The sequence below is a fragment of the Numenius arquata genome, chromosome 9 (genome assembly GCF_964106895.1).
Source record: "Numenius arquata chromosome 9, bNumArq3.hap1.1, whole genome shotgun sequence".
In the NCBI taxonomy this organism is placed as follows: domain Eukaryota; kingdom Metazoa; phylum Chordata; class Aves; order Charadriiformes; family Scolopacidae; genus Numenius; species Numenius arquata.
In genome coordinates, this window is record NC_133584.1 from 19,580,955 (window position 1) to 19,603,308 (window position 22,354).

The 22,354-nt window shown below is 40.5% G+C and overlaps 1 protein-coding gene across 1 annotated transcript in view; it reads left to right on the forward strand.

The window, feature by feature from the left end:
- The window catches only part of DOCK10 (dedicator of cytokinesis 10), a 167,551-nt gene that overhangs the window by 64,128 nt on the left and 81,069 nt on the right, over window positions 1–22,354 (forward strand). Inside the window, exons 3-8 of the mRNA XM_074153246.1 lie at window positions 7,089–7,178; window positions 9,404–9,505; window positions 15,424–15,506; window positions 20,200–20,272; window positions 20,593–20,724; window positions 20,999–21,133. Of these exons, the coding sequence (XP_074009347.1) occupies window positions 7,089–7,178; window positions 9,404–9,505; window positions 15,424–15,506; window positions 20,200–20,272; window positions 20,593–20,724; window positions 20,999–21,133 (615 nt within the window). The remainder of the gene's footprint in view (window positions 1–7,088; window positions 7,179–9,403; window positions 9,506–15,423; window positions 15,507–20,199; window positions 20,273–20,592; window positions 20,725–20,998; window positions 21,134–22,354) is intronic.

A 22,354-nucleotide genomic window follows, 5' to 3' on the forward strand; every position in this document is an offset into this window, starting at 1 on the left:
CTGGCAGGTTGTCTGCATCGTATAGCAACTTCTTCAAAATCAGCCGATCTCTGTAAAAGATTTAGATTTTGATGAATAGGCATTCTCTAACAGAAATACATTTCAATTTGTGACCAATTGTAACTGCTGTGTGAGGGCCCTTCCCATCAGCTTATGGCGCTGCTACTGTCCTCTGGGGCCGGCTTAATCTAATCGACTGCTTTGTTTTACTAAATAGCTCTATTTCCTTGGTGGCATTAACTGAGTTAATGTGCTCGTGGGATTAAGAGAAAACTAAACAGAATAGATTTCCTCATCACTGTTAATTCCTTTATCCATTTTGCACATTTGTGAACTTACGAAATTGAAATTTAGCGTTATAAAGCTGACTAGACATACTGTGTGCTGTCACAAGGCCCTTGAGCCCCTTGATTTAGAGTAACTGAGCTCAAGTCAGTGGAGTAAACCCTCCCAGCGAAAGAAGAATCATGTCCTACAGCTCAAGACCCCTGCCTGTCACACTGTATTTTCATATCCTTATTTTCATTTCATTTTGAGCAGCCGCTCCTGGCTTTTAGTAGCTATTTCTGTTTTGTTTCCTCTGTGTTATGCTTTGCAACTGTTCTGCATAAACTATTTAAATAAAAAAAAAAAAAAGAAGAAAAGATTAAGACAGACGAGAGAGGTACTTGCATAGTAGAGGTTGTCTGTACTCAGGGAAGAGCAGTGGCAGTGGCAGGTAGGGTCCGTATCCTTGCAATAAACCTGTCTCTTTTCTTTGTTTTCTTCTGTTGAAGCCAGCTGCAGTAACAGGAGCCTGTGGCACCAGACAAGACTGCAGAGCTTTCACAGCAGACAGGTTTTTCAGCTGCAGAGTGCCAATTTATAGCCCTGCTCTTTCCTGCTGAAATATCACCTGTGCACAAAGTCTGTGTCGGCCATTTGAGTAGGGAGAGATCCACGTCTGACTGAATTAGGAGGTCCTCAGGCTGGCTCTGAGTGTTATTTAATGTGATAATGCCCCAGGAAATGGTAGACGTTACTGTTTAACTCCTAATGATTACAGTTGCTTCAGACTTTGTGGCTCAATGTTGATGCAGCCCCAGTTTGGGCCTGTACATTAGCACATCCTATAGGCAAAAGTTTCTTCAGAGTGAAACCCCACCAAAAGAATTAGCTGAGGTAGCTAAGCTGAGCATAAGAGAAAATTCTGCTTTTAATAATGATTTCCCATTTCTGGATCTGTAGTATTCACCACGTGTATCAGATACAGATCGGTTATCAATCATCATAGCGGCAGTACTGTCTGATCTTGTTTCATCTCAGAATTGCAGTTATTCTCACAAGACTTTTGTTGGTCGTTTCCAACATCTTAGAAGTCTGTGGAACAGCGAAGAATTCTTGGTATCAATCTGAACCTGACAGACTGTATTCCTCCATTTTCTTGCATTTCAACAGAAGGATACAAGATGTATACATTACGAAGATGCATTCTCCGGTTTTACTCCAGCCAGGGAAAGGATGCTTCACTCTTTTGTAACTGTGCTTAATAATCCGTTTTTTTAAAAAAAAAATATCACAGATTCACATCAGTTCCACTTCTTGTTTTCCTAGCAATGCCTTGCTTGCTAACTCTCCTCCTGCCTGCCCGAAGTCCAGTTTCCATTTGAGAAAGAGCATGTCAGCTCAGCTTCATTTTTCACCTGCTCCTGGACCCTGTGAACAAATTACCCTTCTGTTGCTGTGCTGTGAAATAATGGCCAGTGGAAATTTCTGCAGCAATACAGCAACTGTGTGGAGGAAGGATCTGCAGAGCTTCACAGGAGCTCCCTGTCACATGAGTATGAGCTTGCACTCTACTTCTTGGTGGTAATAAGTGGGAGTTGATGGGCTTCCTGTTGCGCTCGTAAAAATGCACGCTTGGTGGTGATGCTGTCAGGTTTGCATCCTCACCACTGGGTTACCATGCTCCTGTTTGCCAGACCTGGCCACACTCTCCCTTGACAACTGGAACCTCTGCTGCCTGGCATTCCTGTTTCTCACTTTTCTCCTGGGTGCTGACTGGAGAGGAGGCCGTGAAAGAAGTATGACAGCTTTCTTCAGAGTGGTCTCCCTTCCACTTTTAGCCTTTCACATCTTAGTCTTGCATGGAGTTGTTGTCATACATTTCTACTTCTGCTCCTAAGCCCCTTCATGTATCCAAGCAAAATGCTTGTTGTATTCTTTCAGAAGTATTTTTTTGTCCTTTCTTCATGTCACAATTCTTAGGAAATTCACTGAACCCCAGCATTCTCTTTTCAAATCTCCAGGATCTCAAGTTTTGTGTGGAATCATTGGTATCCTCCCTTAAGTGGCAACAGGCTCAGCACCTTTGCTTGTGTGGAGGTTTAGTAACTAAATATATGTTAACAATATGTTGATAAATTAGGTTCATTGTCATAAAAAGGTAGCTGAAAGTATTTAATAGGTACTTCAATTTGATACGGTATGAAACATGTTAAACTCTCTGGGTTGTGAAAATTTGTTCCTTCTCTTCTCCCCACGTACTATTTTTTAAATCTCTGTTTGAAAAGTGGAACTCAGATTTTCTTAAAACTAATTGTGTAAATATGGCTGAATGTCTGTTTTGAACCTACAATACAAATAATATTTCATTGCCTAAATTAAGACAGGTGTAAGGTGGCAAAACTTGCCTGTGTAATGCAAAACCTATTGAAGTTCAGTATGAGACGTGCTCCTGGCTCTCCTGGGCTTTTGGAAGGTGCCCTCCAGGTATCACAGAGGCCTTAGAAGAGTGGCTGAGTTGTGCAGTGCTGATACTCTCCATCACTGCAGGTGTGACTGTTTCCAGGCTTCTTTTTTTCAGCTGTGAACAAGGAAGAGTCAAAATCTCTGTGTTTTTCAGATTGTGGAATCTCTCCTATCTAGATGTTGTGCAGGGACAAAAGTTGTTTGTTTGGATACAGAAGCTCACAACAGAACCAGATGCATCTTTAGGCAGAGAGGGCAAGAGTAGGCAACAATGCTGCCTCTTCACATGGAACACAGCGCATGTGCCATAGGGGCAGCTCTAAGCGCAGGAATTGGAGCCTCCTTGGAAATAACCCTGTAAACCTGACTGTTATTTCTAAGATCAGAAGAGTTACAGTGGTGAGATCATGGGTTATTTTCAATAGCACATGACTTCTCTCCCACTTCCCCATGTGATAGGCAGTATCTGCTCATCCGTAGAGGAGCAGAAATTGAGTCCATTATTCTCATGACTAATGGGATGTGGGTATCCTTGACATGCAACTTTGCATCGACTGGGAGGAGCAGCAAAGCGAGAGTTATCTAGATGTAGAGGCATGCACTCCAGCTATTGAAATGGAGCTAATGCAGCCAGCAAAGCAAACACTGTGTGGGCAAAGCGTAGCCTCTTACACCGAACGTGTTTCAGTGAGTGATGGGGCAAAATCTGTCCTTTAAATGTGCTCTGTGCTTGCTTCCCTTTCGCTTTGCCCCCGTGTGTGCACCTCCTCGGTGGGGTCTGTGCTGGGACAGCAGACAGCAGCCTGTTGGGAGCCCCATGTAGCGACAGCATTTGCACAGTGGTATTTGTACAGCAAAGTTGCATCTTATCCTGCTTTTTCATTTCATGGACTATCTCATTATAGCTTTTGGTAATGTTAAGTAAATGAAAACAGGGCTGACCAGCTTTTCTTTAGAGAGATTGCATCTAAGCATTAATATACAGGAACATTTCTGCCTGTGTGTGGTTAGCTCTCTTAGAAGGGCTGCCTTTTCAGGAAGTAAATATAATCATTTTTGATGCATCCGTCTGAAGATTTAACCACTGGTAACATACTTTCAGACTAAAAGCTATTAGAATAGATTCAGAGAAAAAATGTTTGAAATAGCTAATGGAGTTTGAACTCAATTTTCAAATACTAAACTCGCCGTGTCAGTGAGAAGCAGACACTGTCTGAAAACATTATTCTTAATCAATCGTTGATAAGGAGCAATATGAACTTGTGGCTTTCACTGTAGAAAGTGGATGTAGCAGGAGAGAGGGCTTAATTAAATTGCACCTTGCAACTAATCAAACACCTGGGGCCAACAGTTTATGCAGAGGAGACAGCATGGGTAAATGCAAGAAATCATTGTTGGATATAGGATATTTATATAAAATAGATTTAAAAAAAATTCAGAATTATGGAATTTAATATGTTAGGCAGATACCTGCATTATTTGATTATCACAGTTCGCATACACAAATCAGAAGATAACTTGCCTCTGATTTGAACAGGCAATTGCTATGATTGCCTAAACATTGGAAAATTAGGCTGCATTCAAAGCACATTTATAAATGCTGAATTCTGCAAATAAAACCCTTTATTTTTTTGACGGCCCTTCCAGAAGCATGTAGTCTGTTGCTGAAATTTATTTTTTTCTGAAGTAAAAAGGTTTTGGTGAATACATGCTATGCCTGATCTGTCTTTAAAAGCATTTAACTTTTTAAATAATCAACTATGAACAGGAAGTGTTTTTGTGGCAAGGCTTTTGCAGCTAAGTGGTTGAACATAACTAATTCTCGGAAGGGAAGTGCTTTGTAGTTTTTAAAACAAGTTTAAATATAACAATACACAAGATTTTCCATGTCCCAGTTCTATGTAAGTAAATCTGTGATGATATTTGGCAAAGTCTGCAAATGCAGCGAGCCCAGTGTTACCTGATTTCTGTTGTGCATGGCTGTGTTTCTTTCTTTCAGGTGCAGTCTTGTTGAGAAGGAGAGTAGGGGAGGACACCACACATGGAACAGTGGGCTTGAGTTACATGTCATCTTCAGCTACAGTTTTTTTAAAAGCTGTGGAAGGGAAGGGAGACACAATGACCCCATTAAGGCAAATATTAGCTGTTTCAGTCAGTGTGTTGATATCAGTCGACAAGCGCTGTATTAGATAAAAAATTTGACTTGCTGTATGTCTAAAAAAAATACTGGAAACAATCTTCTGCGTAATACGTGGGGGAGATAAGTTTTGTTGTGGGCAAGCAGAAGAGGTTGTTGGTCTCTCTGCCGCTTAGTCACCATCCCAATAGGGCCAGTGCAGGGTACAGAGTGCATCACACGTCTCTTCTCTTGTGGACTCCCAATCTACCTTAGTCTGGAAACAGCAGCTGGTCTTCAGCAGCGGTGATATCACGGGGGGACGGTGTGCGTTCTTTGTGGCTGCTGCTGCTGGCAACGGGGCACCAGCCCTGGGAAGAACCCCGTATGATGGACCTCAGGGTCACCTGTGGCTTTTCAGTTGTGCTCAGGGATTGCATCTTCTCGGGACTGCTTAAAAAAAGGGTCTTAAAATGTCATATATGTGTGAAGTAGAAGCAATGAAGCGTGTTCCAGAGACTGTGGGTACTGCTGGAAAGTCCCTAAGCAACCAAGGATTCATCTTCACTATTACTAAAAGTGTCCTGAAAATTCCTACTTCTCCATCTACTGTCTCTTTTACTCATAGACTAAATGACCATGTAGATCTCCACTGCACGCTGGCTTTGGTAGTACAGCTGAGTAGAGCCCAGAAACCTGCATTTATGAACCTGCACTTAGTTTGTCAGAACAACAGGGTTTTTTTCACCTTATGGTGTCTGCGAGGCACCATCATTATTTGTGGGAGCCAAAGTGTTTTAATCACATTGTATCCTGAGCTATCCAGATGAAGCACAAAAAGGTTGGGGGAATCCCATGATGTTTGCATCTGCCTGAGGGATACATGAATTTCTTTCATAATTACTTATATGGAAAGTGATGAGGGGGGAATCAGTGTGGTCTGTGTAACCTGTAAGGTGAAATGCAGTCAATAATATCCAGTCAATTGTCGCACAGAGTCTGGGTGCTTCAATTTGAACAGAAAAAAACATCACTTTTTAGTCTGAGACTGGGAATTGGGAGGAAGTCCTCCAGGGGCACACAGATACTGCAGGCTGATTCATGGTATTAGTAAATAGTGATTCTTCACACTATACCAGTTGTATGCCATAGGCCTTCCTCTGGAAATCATCTGCCTTTCTGTAATGGACGAGAAAATGATCTTGGGAGATCAGATTCATCTTGGTTTCAGTCCTTTGTTGTCTTGAGTGGAGTTACTCCATTGCAACTCAGAGCCTAATCCAGTCTGCTGGGGTTTGGTTTTGTTTGTTTTCCCCTCTTATGGCAGAGGAAATACATGGGCCAGATCTGTGGATAAATTCAAAATACCCCAAAGCTTCGTCTCGTGTGACTTTTGCAAAGTGGCTCTCTCACCTGAACTCAGCATGGAGGCCCTGGGTCACACAGAGGACCACTGCTGGTGGTCGTGGCCTTTTGTTGGCCTGGTGGGAACTAAAGGAAGCTTGGCTCCTTGTGGACACTTTCTGGAGATCCACTTCTCTGTTTCCTTCTATGGGGCCTGACGAGCCAGATCAGTTGGGAGCTGCTTTCAAAAAAAATGGGGTAATTTGTGCAGGATCTGCTTAGTCTGAAAGGAGGTTGCAGGAAAGGTCAGGAGTCCCATGGCAATCCTCCTCTGTTCTCTGTGCCCGCGGGTGGAAATGCCCCACTGAGAAGCTGTTGCCTTGTTCCACTTGCGTTCCAGCCATCGAGCTGTCCCGTGGCAGTCCTTTGCATCTTATTGGGAAGGCTCTCTGCTCCTCTCTTCTCCTTCCAAAAGACCCAAACCTTTTAGTTCTGGTTCCACATTCCTTGCTGAAAAGGCGTGAGGTGCAGAAGGGAAGTGGAGGAAGCAAGTAACTCTGTTGGATTTGGCGTACGTTTCTGGGAGAGGATGTAAGGAAGACTTGATGATTTTTTTTTTTATCAGAAACCTCAGAAACTGAAGAAAGTTTGCTTGGAACAATTTTATTCCCAGAAATCTCTTCAAGCACTGCTCTTGCTTGTAATTAATGCTCTAGCTGATAGTATTGAATAGCGTGTGTGGGCAGGAGCTGGGTTGTAGTTGTTGGTGTGCATGTGTATTGGCTGCATGACAAACTGAAAAACGCAAGCCATACTAATGAGGTTCTTAACCTCTTCATGAGACAAAACTGCTGTTCTGTTACTCTGACTAATTTGCGCTTTTTTTGTTTCTTGTCAGACAGACACAATTTCACTGGAAATCAGGACGCTCTATCCTTCTGTACCTGAAGATGCAGAACAAAAAGCAGAAAATTTATTTGTTAAAGAGGTAAATATCTAGTGTGTGTATCCTTGAATTCTAAATAAAACCAGGGGTTTGTGGGAGGCTTGCTGTAATTATAATGGAACATCTTTTTTTTCTTTTAATATTGTTTAGGTGATTTGAATCAGGTTTGAATTTTGGAGGCAAGAAGGAAGGGGAGGGTTAACAGCGTATCTGCAGGTGCCTATTCTGAGATGTTTGTATCAAGAAAAATTGCAAATGCACTGAATCAGCCTCTCGTTCTACTGTTTTCCAGCTGCATTCCCTGTCACTACTAGTCCACCGATGTTGATGTTGGTATTTTTACATGAGTGCTAAACATTGGTGATCTGAATGTGCTTTGCACTTTTAAAATATTGTTATCTTTCAAAAAAGATAATTATTTGATACTGTTTTAGACTGTTAGGGTTATTAAAAGGTATGTATTTTATTTGGAAGTGTACATTATAGCTATCTGAGGACTAGTTGCAGTGTGAAGGATGTATAGGGGTTTATATTTATTGTCAATATTTAGAGTCTGTTCTACCTTCATAGTAGAAAGTCAAGCAAAGTTCTTCCATGGCAGTTAGAGCCCCACCAGGGGTGATTAATTGTTCTAGCTTTAAAAAAACCTGTAGTTGCATTGTTTCTGTGCCTGATCTCTGACTGTAGGAGAAGATTGCTCTTCCTGCTACCTCAGGGATATTTCAGGTTGTCACTTGGAAGGACATTGGAGGTGCTGGATGCACTGTTCAAAGGAATTTACTTTAGATGGCTCCCTGAACGTTCCCCATTTTTCACTGGAGATGTAAAGTATAGCTCGTTATTTGCATTAAGAAAACAGATTTATGAAACGAAATTTTCAGCCAGCTTCTATAAGGGATATAATTCCAAGCACTTATAATTAGCCCATAATGTATGCATTCTCTGCCTTTTTTTCACAGATTGGGATTTTTCACACCTGGCTTCCTGATTTGAACGAGTATGGGATATTTCATATGCACTATAACTGCAAGATAATTTGTGGAGGAAAAGTCAGTTCCAGACAAACATAGGGATTAGAAAACATAAAATCCAAGATTAGGCAGAAATATAGCTGTTGAATTGTATGCAACATGACATTTTACAGGCTGGCCCTGTTTCTCTCCAGCAGGTCTAGAAAGAGCAATAACAATTTACTGCCACCTCAAATTGCCTGAACTTTGCCATCTTTCTTAATCTGACAGTAGGGTTAAAAGATAACATAGCTTGTGGAACTATCTACCTTCCCAGAAGCCTCACTGCCCTTTCAGCGCTTTGGGGGTATGCTTTTTATTTTAAGGTTCCACAAGTTGCAAGGCCAGCACTGTGCTCATGGCTTTACAGACAAAGTGGTGGGTCTAAAAATGGAACATAGTACACAGTGTCTGGGAATCATTACGGCTGAGTACTCCAAGGGGATGTTAATGACAACCTGGTAAAATACATATTGAGCACATCTATTAGCTTTCTCTGCAATGTCAGCGTGCCAAGGGGAGGGGGAGAGAGGAGCAAAGCAGTGGAAAAAAACAGTACTATAGAACTAATCTGTGCATGGAATACTAGCAGGATAAGACCCTCTTTTAAAGTAGTAATGCACATGTTCCACTTTGCCACAAAGCCAAAAGCTATTCATAAAATAAATTAAGCTCCAGGAAGAGGATGGCTTCTAGTCCAAAATTAAGTAAAACTGAGCATGGGGTGCTATAAAGATCTGTGGTTGTAGTCCACTGCAGCAATTGCACAAACCTGTAGTGATCCAGCAGCAGTCTGTGGTGTTTGAGGATGGTGTTCAGCACTTCTGGATAGATGTGCAGGTGTGGGATTTGTGACCTTTGCTTCTTTTTTTAGAGCTGTGAAAAATCTAACACTTTACTAAGTGAAGAATTCTTCTCTTTCTTCAAATATACTATCATATCATGAACAGTGAAGGCATCCATCTTGTACATACTTGACTATCTGTTGGTCGGTTGGACTTGTTACAACCTGGGATCAAATGTCTATTTCCTGATCAGGCTGTTAGGGAAGCTGTACGAGGGCATTGTACAGCTTCACCTCACTGAAGCCATTTTGGTGTTCCCCGTGAGTGGTAACAGCTATCTCTGACCATTCGTGTGTATTACGCTATCTCAGTAGTTTAGCAAGTTGTGACATGAAGACATGGAGCAAGTCAGTTAACTACAAATGAAGGGTCTGCTGTTGAAGGTGAAACTAATTTTCTTCGTATGGTGCAGTGTGAGGACGTGGTACTGAAGCTATGTCAAGAGCTCAGATCCATCATCTCCTGTCTCATCCTCCTGGACATTTTGTGGTGTTCAGATGGTCTTGTCTATAAAGTACTGCTAGGTCATTTAAAAGGCTTGTCAGAAGTCTGTGATAATGCCTTAAAACTCTGGCTGTTCCTGGGCATTTTTTTCCTACTGGTGACAGTAGGAGGCTTTACTTCCACCTCTAGCTCTTTCAATGCTAGAGTCCTTAAAAGATCAGGGTTTTTTTTTAACCCAGCCCTTACCAAAATCCATATATATGACAGCTTGGGGATTTGATCAGATTCCCTTTGCTCAAGTGATCGTAAACAGTACTTAGAGGCACTCCAGGATGACTTGATTGCCTGTGCAATATTGGCTTATGGATGCAAAAAGCTGAGAAGCCAGACAAGGAAAGAGGGGGCTGATGTTGCTGAGGAAAGCTTTCAGTATGAATAGCATTTGATGCTGTCCACCAGTAGTGGAAGGTTTGTGCCTCTAGTTTATCTAAATCAGTTCTCTTAATACTGCTTTTAGATTCCTTAGTAATCAAAAACTTTCACTGTTGGTGATGTTCAGATGTTACAGTGATGGGTGAGGCGGAAGGACTTACTTTAAATAAGGTGTCTAACCTTCTCTTTCTGCTGAAACTGTAAAATGAAAATTTAAAAAAATAAAATTAAGGTGACTTGAATAAATAAATAATCCTTTGATAACTAAATATTTTCTGTAGGATGCAAAGAAGCATAAATATTTTAAATTTTATCATAGATTCATATCTGAGTCCCTCTATTAATCTATACCTAATTTTTAGGTATATTCTAAAGGTAAATATTGTGAATCAATCATTCCTATACCTGTAGTTGTCTTAGGATATTTTCCATGTGGATTTTTCTTAACTTTTTCTTAACTTTTCTGAAGCAGGAGGAGCTTCAGTAGCTAAATTAGGTTGTAAGAAAAGAGAAGTTTCCAGAAACTTCTGAAGATGGAATGAAATTGTCTTCAGTGTTTATTTTTACTTAGTGTTCCTGTCTTCCTTGAAGTCCTTCTGTACTTTACTGTGCAGTTTCCTCCCAAATTCTGAATTGACTCACTCCTCACGGAGTCTGCTCTGTGTGTGTATCCCACTCAACATTGTCCTTATGGTCCATAATTTTGGCAAATAGAAACGTTCACTCCACAAGAAACAAAGTAAAATTCTTCCTTTTCGGCATGGAGTGAGGGAGCCCAGAGCAGAGTATGCTAGTGGCACTCTGCACACGCAGCAGGACTTACACACGTTCAGGGACTCTATATTGGACACCAAGTTGTGGTGTTTTAACTTACGGAAGTGACTGTTAAAGAAGAAGACAGTGAAGTGAGCTTTCTGAGGAGAGCTGTGGAGACTGAGCTGCCCTGCACCCCAGTGTTGGCTCTGTTTCATTTGTGGATGTAACTGTAGTCCTCACACTTAATCCTCAGAGCAGTAAGGACCATGCTGGCTGAAAAGCTCTACATCAAAATGAAATAACAGTGTAAGAATATTGAAATGTCATTTGGTGGCTGATGTAGTTAATTTTGTCTTCTGTAGTACAGTATTCATGTGGACGCCTTTCCTGTGTAGATTTTTCCTGTGTTGGAGCTGTCACTTGCAGTAAGTTTTTAGAGCCCTCACCATTCATCTGGGGAATTTTTTTTATTTGAGATTTTGCAGGTTTTGTCTACAGGATCTGTAACTAATTATTAAACGTGAGTTTTATTAATTATAATGTTAAAAGAGCCACAGTCTTCTGTATAACTACTGAAAGTGGTTGTGTTTCCACAGAGTTGATTTCTGAGGCTTTTTTATTTACAGGCCGATCTGCATTGCTCTCACAGATTTCAAAGTCAAATTAAAATGGGAATTCCTGTTGATGAATGTCACAAAGAAAGTTTTATCATTGCTCATCACAGTGTAGATTTCCCCAACTTCAAAATCTAAGTGTTGTCAATACTTTAAAGAACTGTAGTGTCGGGACAGTAACATGCATTAGTAAAGGACAGCGGGCCTTTTGATGGCACAAGAGGTAAATACTTAAAAAAAAAATGTTTAATACTTTAAAAGAGTAGTGTAGTTGAATGCTTTGCTTTGTTACAATGCTGTGTCACCAGGCTTTACTATATGTGTGAGCCGTGTTAATTTGGAAACGGCGTCAAGAGCAAACGAAGGTCTGGGTTGCCAGCAGCCCGTCGTGTCGCGGCCCTGAGGGAGCAGGGTAGGCCTGGGGTGGAGGGATGAATTTCGAGCCAGGGTGATCGCACCGCCTTCCGCCTTCCCAAATCCCTGCACGCTGCCTGTGGTTGTCACAGTCGAGGTCACGGGAGGGAGAAGCGGTTGGGAAGGCTTTATGAGCAGTGACACGCATGTCCCCGGTCACAGGGCAGAGCACAGAGCCGTCTCTGCAGCTTCCCCTTTAGCACTGTGGCCACATCCAGCTCTGCAAGGTCTTTGCTTTCTGTTTCCAAGCTCTTGCAGGGGCTTGTGCTTCCCTGTTCAACATCTCCTGCTTTTCCACGTCAGAAATCGCTGCTTTTCAAGGGTGAGTGAGGTGGTGGGATTGCTCTTGTGCATGCAGTTTCTCTGCAGGACGCCCAGTGTTCCACGAGTGACCTTTATCATAGGTGCATCTGTATTTCTGGAGCCCACATGCCTGGTGCTATCTTAGAGAGAATATGAGCAGGGAAGTTGCTTTCAAATGTTTCAAGGTGTTCATTTGTGTTTCTCTCACTTCCCATTCTCTGTCTTTTTTTTTTTTTTTTTTTTTCTCTCCAGAAGGTCCATTTGCATTGCGGGGTAAATCTTTTTTTTACTGCCTCTCTCACTGTGGTAGCCATCATGCTGTCATTGCCAGAACCAGAGCTAAGAAGTTACAGGTGGAAAAAGCTTGCAGGATTGTCTGTCTCTCTAAGGAAAAATTAGGCCAGCTGGGCGAAAAAAAAAAAAAAAAAAAAAAAAAGAAAAAGAAAATGACCTGAATTTGATAGGGCCCTTGGGAATGGGCTGTGCAGCCTGCCTGGTCAACAATGCAGTAGGAAAGTTCATGCAAACGTCTGCCAACCCTCCCACGTCCCAAAGCTTCCATTTCTCCGTCTATATTTTTCCTCCCCCACAGTCCACTCGAGCTCAACAGCCCCTGCGCTGGTGCCTCTACTCTTTGCCAAGAACAGTAGGATCCAGCCCTGGCTTCTTGATGAAATATCTGCCTCTAGAAAGGTCTTTCTTGTTCCTCAAATCAGGTTCACCGGTATTTTCCTCCGTGCTAAAATTCAATTTGTAATAATAATTTCCAATTAAAAAAAAAATAAAATCATTAAAAGTCATTAGAGTCAGCAGAAGCAAATGCTGTAACTTTTTTTTTTAACTTTTTTTAAAAAAAAGCTACATCTACTTTCCAATGGATAGCCACAACAAGCTAGTTCAAGAACAGCATTAACTGTTGCACTGAATTGGCTCGCCTTTTGTGAATTTACTGAATGATACTTGAATGTGCTGCTTGTCTCCTTTGATTTTTATTTTGATTAGCTTTTTCTTGGAGGAGCACAATAAACCTTTATAGTTATAAGCTAAAATACTGTGGCCCGTTCTATATGTTATTCACAACTGTTTTTTTGAACACATCAGCCTATAATGCTTGCAATGAAAGCCTGCATTGAGAATTCTCTGTGGGCTTTAATTGCATCTGTTAAGTAGAATACTTAGTAATGAAAGTACCACAGGGAAAAACTGGTCCTTTCTGTAGAGGGTTCACTTGGTTTACGTTTGCCAAGTAGAAAGCAAGTGAAGTGTGAATTGGGGGGTCTGTGCTCATCCTCACAATGTTCAGTGAACGAGCTTTTCACTGGCTCATGTAGAACAGAGTATGTGTTGCTCTTGTAAGAACATTCTTATAGCCCAGGTGACTAGCAAATATTTTATCTAAAACTTAGATCACGCAAATACAAGGGTGACCAAGTAATTTCATGAAGATTCACAAAACAGGAGTTTTTTTGGTTCTTTCTCCCTGCCCTGCCCCCCCATGCCCCTACTCTATTCAAAGGCAAAGTGCAACCAACATTGGAATGGTATAGGATCATGGTTGTCATGGGTAGGCTTTGGACCTGACCCTGCAAGGTGGAGAGTTAGTCAGTTATAATGCTATAGTAGTATGTTCATTCTCAGCAAGTATGGGATTATTTTATATTGTCTAATGGTCACACTTTATTCTGCATCCTGTAAGATAATGAGGGTTTATGTCAGACCAGAAAGTAGATGCTAGATCCACATGGAACGCATTTACTGCGGACAGCCTTTGGTCATGCTCAACTGCTCAGTTCAGTGTCAGGGTAGGAGAGAACTGCCTATAAATGTGCATCCACTTCCTTGCCACCTTTTCCATTCTCTAAAACGGATAAAGCTGTCACAGAAGACTGTGATCACATCCAAGATTACTTCCTAAATTCATTTGTGGCTACGTACTCTGTATGTTTCACATAAGATTTAAAAAGGAGATTTTTTTAAGCCAATGCTGAGTAATTTAGAAAGCATTGCCTTTAAGTTTTCAGCCCTTCTCAGTTTTTGCTCCAGCAGCCTGATAATCCCCTCTGTGTCCCTCTGAGGCAGAGAGCGCTGTGCAAGCAATGACTCCTATGGGAGCTTCAGAAGAGGCTGGCAGGGAAGAGAGGGATTACTCTTGGTCAGTCAGAGCAGTACTAATTTAACCTGTCCCTTTGTTGCCTTTACTTCTGTTTTCTCTGTGTGGTTTTTGATATGTAAATATCTTTAATCTATCCTTTATTCTATACTCTTTGTCTCCCGGAGTCTCATCCTTCCCATGCCTTTCTGTGAGACTGTCTTTCTTGTTCCCATCTCAGATGGCTTTCAATGCTGCTGCTGCTTTCTCTACCGTAGATCTCCACCATTTTCCTTCCTGACATGCTTCCTTTTCCCTGTGGCCTTGGGCAGCAGCTTCTACTGTTAGGTTTTAGGCTTCATCGCTGTCTTTCTTTCCTGTCCATCTCACATGGGCAGGTGCAACCGTTCAGGCGGAGTGTGGGTAGAAAATAATACAATACTGGAGTAAATTCTTGAACGTACTGTACAACTATCACTTTGCATTTTACACTCTGTAGCAAGAGTCACTGGAAATTCTGACATTGTGTCATTTTTCTTGTAGATGTGTACCTAATCAATAACTATGTATTTCATGCATCTTGTTGCCTTTAAAAATGTCATGTTGTGTTTAATTGCATTGATAAAAATTCTGCATCGAGTAAATCGCACAGTTATTATATGGCAGCATAGTGAAGTCCTTTGGAATAGTCTTTGTTCAGGTCTGGTTCCCTTGTTTAAGGGAGATTGATATATTAAGAGCAATTTCAAAAGATGAATGCAAAACCGGCAAGAAGTTTCCAGAAAATAAAAACTACAATGAGGTGATGAGATGACTGAGCAAATTCAGTGTGGAAAGGAAAATGAGACTCTGGTGAGAAATGATAGTCCTATTAATATATTCATGAATGTTGTTGAGAGGTTAAAGATCAATCCTTAAGGGCAGAACAAGAAGTAGAGGGCTTGCGCTGCAACAAGGAGGAACAACAGGAGTAGGGTAAATGTATTTACAATGGAAGGCTTAGATGATGAAACAGGATGCAAACAAAAAATGTGTAATTAATGCCCATGGAGAAAGTCAAGCCCAAACTAAGCAGTGTCTTTTGAAGCAGTAGTGATATAATTTAATGATGCTTCCTACAGAGTAAAGCATGTTGAATTGCTATCAGCCCCCTCCTCCATTTGATATGATTCAGTGCATTTGATTTAAAAGGGAAATTGTGCTTCAAAATGTGGAAACATATGACTGCTTTCCTTTAAGAACTGTACACCCAGCTATAAAAGAGAAGAATATGTTCTCTAGCACAAAGGACTCTCTCAGATCTTTCTTTGTTCTCTGGCCTTCTTGAGTCTAAACAGTTGTAGTAATTCTGTTGTTGTTGTTTGTGTTTTTTCTCTTTAGGCTTGTAAATACTACAGTTCCCATTGGCATGTTGTGAACTACAAATACGAACAGTATTCAGAAGACTTTCGACACTTACCACAGTAAGATTTTGCATAAGCTCTGCTTTTTTTTTTGGTTTGTTTTTTTTTTTTTCCTATTAGGTTTGTGTCATTTTGCTGAGCTTTGTCCATATTTGCACTTTCCTTTGTCTTATGTGCTCTGCTTGGTTTACCGTATTTATGGCACCTTGCATTTTTAAAAAGGGGAAGAAAAGGTCCTTTAGCGAAAGTTCAAGACTCTGCAGAATTCACTAGTATCAACAAACTCTATTAGTGCTGATTCAAATCCCTAGAAGTGTATTTGCGTATTCAAAGCACAGTTGATACAGGAAAGCTGGCTTTCCATTTTCCTTAATAATGCATAAATGTCACTCACCTTTAACTGGGATTAATTCTCCTTTTAGTTACCCTGTGTAACAAAGGAGTAGCATTTCACTTAGCGCTTCATAGCTGGACGGTACAGAAGATCTAGGTGCAATGTGTACAGTGTGTGCTGGCGCAGCACTGGTGATATGGTACAGGTGTCTGGGTGAGCCAGGGGCCCTTCTGGGCTTGGAGGCAGTACATTAAAATCAGCGTAAAGGTGTGGGGAGGAGAAGGAACAAGTTCCGCAACTTGAGTGGAAAGAAATTAAGAATTTGCTTCTCATTCCTTCATGTGTGAGTTTCTACCCATAGTCCTGATTCTGGCAGGTTCTTATCCTGCGTCCTGAGGAGTGTTTTAGGGAGTAGTTAATCAAATGACTGAATGCCCAAACAAGCTGTGTTACTGCCTCCTTTCCTGGAATGCAAGACATTAAAATCACAATACTGGGTGAAAAAGGTTGTTACGTGCACATAACACAGGAATGGGTGCTCCAGGCTTGGGCTGGATGGAAACTAGTACTAACTAAACATATTGTTGCAGGGATCAATAAACTGATTCTTATGGTCTCTTTAGATGCTTTGTTCAGAGGGTTTTGTGCTGGAAGACTTCCCTCAGACCTGAATTCTCTCTTGGATGTTTTTTTATGAACATTGAATTTTTTATGAATTTTTATGAACAGTGAATATGGTACTACAAAAAGCCATTAAAAGCAGTTTTGCTAATCAGAGATTATAAACATACCTTTTCTTAAGTAGCCAGTCTACTGATTGTTTTAGAAAATGAATGCATTTAGTGCTCAAGAAAAATGCTTGCAGCACAGCAGTTTTCCATTTAACCTTTAAGCACCTTCACTCTTATGAAATACGCATTTGACAGATGTGGTTGCATTACTCTGCGCAAAACTACGTTTTAGATTATTACATACATCCTCTTCTGCGAAGGTTATTTTAATATGGTGCTTAATATGATTTGCTCTCATGGACTTCATGCTCCAGGGATGTTATGGTGTCTCACATCTTTCCTTTTTTTCTCCCTTGCATAGGGGATTGTAAGAAAACAAGAGATCTTGTTTTGTCTTGTATCAGAACACAGCGGTCAGGAATGGTTTGGATGCAGCACTGGATGATGTTTCAGAAGCAAATTTATAGCAGGGGTGTCTGTATTTTATTTGCTGAAAGTTGCTATGGCTTTTGAGCTTAACATACCTTGATCAGAGCTGATTTGAAGTCCACCTCGTTTCATACCATTTCCAGCCTCTTCAGCATCAATGGACCTTGATTTGCATATGCGTGTTACAAAGTTCAGTGTTTTAGACTAAATCTCTGTACTAAAAATAGTGGCTTGATACATCCTTGTCATGTCACTGTTGATAGCTTTTGCTGCCCAGTTTCCACAATTTTTTGTTTCATTTATGCAAAACTGCTGTTGCAGTATCAGAAATCTGAGCATATTGTTGTATTGATTCCTTTATAGGATATCGTTGTATTGGGCAAGATTGGACGAGTGTTAAGCAGTTAGCTTTGCATCATGAGAAAGGAATATCATCTACAATACCGGATCTAACATTGGCTAAAGTACTGCCATTTGCTGAGGGTGTACGGAACTTTCCCATGGGCTTTCCCATTGAGAAACACACAAATTGGGACTCAGCAGCCTTCAGCAATGCTACTTGTTTGTACATGAGATCATGCTGTGCTGTTTCACACGGTCATACATGTCAAGTAATGGCTGCATGGCATAATGGATTTTTATCAGATATCAGAGTTATTCTTTCTGAATGCTGACTGTTCCTGATTGGAAAGCAGCTGCAATGTGATGCCCACCACCTTGGGCAGGCAGTGAGGACTCAACGTGTCCATGGTGCAATTCCACTGAAGTAGCGTGGCACTGGGGAAGAGCTCAATGACATGTGCACAACAACATGACCAAAATGTTTAGCAATTGCTTTAGTTTTTCTCTGAGTGTGTTCCTCCTTTGAGATTTTTCTCAGGTCTTTCTACCCCTTAAATTCCTCTCTGTGTGCTCTCACTACCTCTTTTTATACCATTTTTGATGCTTTGTGCTGGTGTGTTCTTGCTTCTTGAGCAAGTGGAAGGGTTGAGGAAGAGCAGGGGTTGCTTGGTGTGTGCTGTGGTGACCGTATGTCTGGTAACAGAAATAGTCATTAGCAAACTTTTTGCTGTCGTTTATAGAAAACCTGGAACATTTGGTAGATATCTCAGATCTGATCCTGTGGAATTCTGCATCTTCATATGGGTCTGAAGAGGCAATAGGCAGAGAAAAAGAGAGTATACTAAACAGGATCATGTCCGTACCACGCTTTGCCTGCCTGCCCTAGAATGATGAGGAGGATGCCCAAACAGATTCCCATCCAAGGAAGGGTGAAACTTCTCTTGTGGAGAATGATACAGAGGTCTGAGTGGACGAGTGTTTCGCAGGTGCTCAGTGAGGTCTGACACCCGAAGCAGTAGTGGTCTGTCCTTTTCTCTTTTATAGTTCTGCGGAGAGGTCAGAAGGATTTCATTCTTTCTAAGAAGCTTACCATGTGCCCAGGCTTGTGGAAGGGCTGTGATTTAATGGGACAGGCTCACTCCCTGACCGTGGAATGGCATAATGTGACAGAGGTGCTGTGTTGTATGGTGAGGGGTCAACGCTCCGCTAATCCAGGGGATTTCTGACTCCTTCCTCTCCCAGAAGCATTAAGGGCATTAGGGTTTAGGTTTTGTTTTGATGGGTTTTTTTAGTAGCTGACTAATTTGTCCTTTACTGGTACAGATCCTCAAGCAAATGTGTGCAGTGGTGTTATCTGTCCATGTGTGGCCAGAGAGCATCAGTCAGTCTACTTACACATCACCCCAAGAGCACTGCAGTGCACTTTTAGCTCTTTATTAGAATAACGAATAAGCTAATAGGGTTTTTGTCTAAAAATCTGAAGACTTGAATGTAAAGGTGGGATTTGGCTTGAGATTTTGATGTTCTTTTGGGTGGGAAGGAGTGTTTGTGTAAGAATTTTTAACAGCTGCCTTTGATTGCATTGGAAAACCTGCAATGGATTTCCAGCACAAATATTCTGAATATTAACGCTTTTACAGGTGTCAGTTGTCAACAGATTTCAAGTGTTTTATTTAAAATATTGATCAGTTGTTTACATTAAATAAACACCAAAACCAAAACAAACTAAAACAGAGAATAAAATACTCCTGCGTTCTGTGTGCACTTGGTTCTCCTGGCTCTGCTGAAACGCTGACTTTGATTGCAGTGGGGTAGTCACATCATGAGAACACCAACTTTGAAATGGGGAAAGTGAAGAGGAGATAGGTATTGCTCATTACTCGTCTTTCTAATCTGTAACTTGTGTATGAATGAATAGAAAATGAAAAAGGTCGAAGTCACCACTTCTTAAATTAGTGACATTTAACATTATGTGGTAGTGTAGGCTAAAGTTTGCTAAGTCGAGAGAGGAAACTAGCTCAGGAGTGTGTGGTTTCTCACCTTCTGTTTGGATTTGCTTCATTGCACAGTAGAGAGTAGTGTTGCTCCGTTCCCCTTCTTGGGCTAGGTAAATGAAAGTAAGTGCTGGAAAAGTTGGTCTTCCTGATAAATGATGGCTTTTAGCATGACAACTTTTGTAGGTTTTCATATGATAACTGAAGATTTCCAAGACGAGATTTGTAATCTTCAGTAATTTAAAAACAATGTTGGTATTTCTCAGGCTACAGTAAAATTTATTTTTTCTCCGATTAAAAATAGCTTTGAATTTTTATCGTGTATTTAGCTGTTACTTAAGGTTTAATTCTGCAACATGCGATGTACTCTGGGATTAAGTACAATTACTTATGTGCTTAAAGTTAAGTAACTTATTAAATGGCACCACATCAAAAAGACATCTGTGTATTTTTAAAAATTACTTTAAGGCTGTGCTTGTCATATTGAATCGTAAAAAATATCTTGAAATAGTGAAGAAATGCAGAAGCTTTAAGCTGAATGTTCTGATGTTCTTCTTGGTTAGAAAAAGCTTTTAAGGCTGTCAAATAATGGGAATGAACTCTTTAAATGGGGTATCTCTTTGGAAGTGGGTTTTTATTGCCTGTTGTGGTGGAAGAGCAGCAAAGAGAACAAGAAGTGGTATTTCATTGTTTGTATAGAACTGTTGCAACTTCATAGTAGTATTGAAAAAAGCCCAAACATATATGGGGCTTAAGAAAAAAGCTGTATTTTGAAACTGTAGTGATTTTTAAAAGAGGTAATAAGATGAAAGAAATAGCTGTACTGAAGTTGCCATGGGGGCTCGGGATGATTGCCTCCCTGAAATAGCATTTATTAAAAAAAAAAGAAAAGTAAAATAATAAAGACTTTTCTCCCCTCCCAGAAATGAATGCAAACCAGAGAAACTGCCATCACATTCATTTGAAATTGATCATGAAGATGTGGATAAGGATGAAGTATGTATTCTGGTTTTTTGATGTGTGTTTTTTTTCCCATAGGAAGGGTTATTTATTGCTTCAGTGTCAAATAAAGAATAATAATGGAGGCTCGTTATCTCCTATAAAATATTTCATATTTTAAATAACTCTGAAGTTAATGGAACAGCTTTGTCCCTTATGTTATCATGTGCAGAGCAGACATATTAATAACATCTTATTTTAAAAGGAATGAAAGGATGATTATTTGTTGTCAAGCAGATATTCAAGCATTACAGCTTTCTTTCGCCTTAGCATTCAAAAAGCAAGTCCGTGCAATATTAATCATGTCTTTCATACAGGATACAACATCCCACTCATCTTCAAAAGGTGGTGGTGGTGGAGGAGGAGGATTAGCAGCAGGAGTTTATAAGTCTGGATGGCTTTATAAAGGGAATTTCAACAGCACTGTTAACAATAGCATTACTGTTCGGGTAAGGGGACAGCATTATTCTTTCTTTATTCCATTTGGTTTTATATTCCCCACAGAGGCATACTTGTTTGCATTGTCATTTAGCTGTTTGTATGTCAGGTTTGATTACATTGCTTTAAATGATAGTAAAGTAATATTGTAGTTGTCTGCAAAATAGTGTGATTGAAGTGCAGGTAGGAGTTGCCTATTATTTAAACCTCGTGAATAAAGTATCAATGAAAATAATTTGCAGTACAACAATTATCTTTTTTTTTTTTTTTTTTTTACTACTTCAGTCATTCAAAAAGCGCTACTTCCAGCTGACGCAGTTGTCAGATAACTCATATATTATGAATTTTTATAAAGATGAAAAAATATCAAAGGAGCCAAAGGGATGTATTTTCTTGGATTCTTGTACAGGAGTCGTACAGGTAAGTTTCAGTTTATTTCATGGTATTATTTGGGTGTCAGATAAATTTAAAAAGAAAAATAGAAGAACATATACATTAATATAATAGTGGTCCCATTAGCAGCTTCATGAAATGAAAACACCATTAGTTTTGCTCTTTAAATTGGTGCAAGTGCTCAGACTGACAGGTTATAAAAAACACAGCTGAATTCTGGTAGCAGATCATGCATATGCTCTTTGCCCATAGCACACATGGGAAAAAAATATCATAAAATGTTTCTTTTCGCTGAAATTATTTTCTTAGCTGCCAGATTTTACCTCATGCTTAACAAGAGCATGCTCACTCATTGTGGGTTAAAGAGACTCAGGTTACAAAGCATCAGCTGTTGGGCAAGCAGTAAATGAATCCCGTATCCTGAGCCTGCTTGAAAATCATCACTTTTGGAGGTGATAGAGAGTCTTAATGGCAGCAGGTAGGACAGAGCCTTATTGTTTATTGTGGCTTGGAAAAATAAATAGCCAGAAACGTCTGACACCACCTTTTTTGTTGTTGTTGCCCCTAAGATTGAGTTCTTAAATTTTTCCCCCCTCTTGCACTGCCTTTCCTCTAATTCTGTTAATATATTTCTCTTTTTTCTTTTTTTCCTCTCTTTTCTTTACATTCTAAACCAGATGTTATCTTAAGCAGTATGTTACTGTGGTTGATCTAGCCCCATTTGTCACTATATAAGGACATTCCTTTTTTTTTAGCTGCACTTTACTCTTTACTACTTAAGCAGTAAAGACTGGTAACAGTGCTAATGCGGACTGATTTGAAGGTTGCTTTGAAATAAACCTTTCAGGTAATGCAAGGGAAGACCCCCTGATAAATACAGGCTTTTGTTGGTTGGGCCCCTAAATAGGCCCTTTAGAGCAAGAAAAATAATCAGTGCGTAATTCATATTTGCTGACAGCCCCCTGCAGAACCTTATTCCTGCACCCAGGGAAGTACCCAACTCTGTAGGAAGTTACTGTTTCCCCTGTGTAGTTGAAAAGGGTGGGTTTTTTTACAGACAGGTGTAGGGACAGGACGGAGATAAATGTGTAGAAGGACAATGATGTTTGGCTGTGTCAGTCCATTGGCTTGAAAGACCCTGGCTGGCAGCTTGGAATTGTGGCAGAAGAGGTAGAGGATATTCTTATACAGAAATCATGTTTAGAAATGACTGTGTCACCTGCTTGCTGGCAGCGTGTGCTTTCTTTG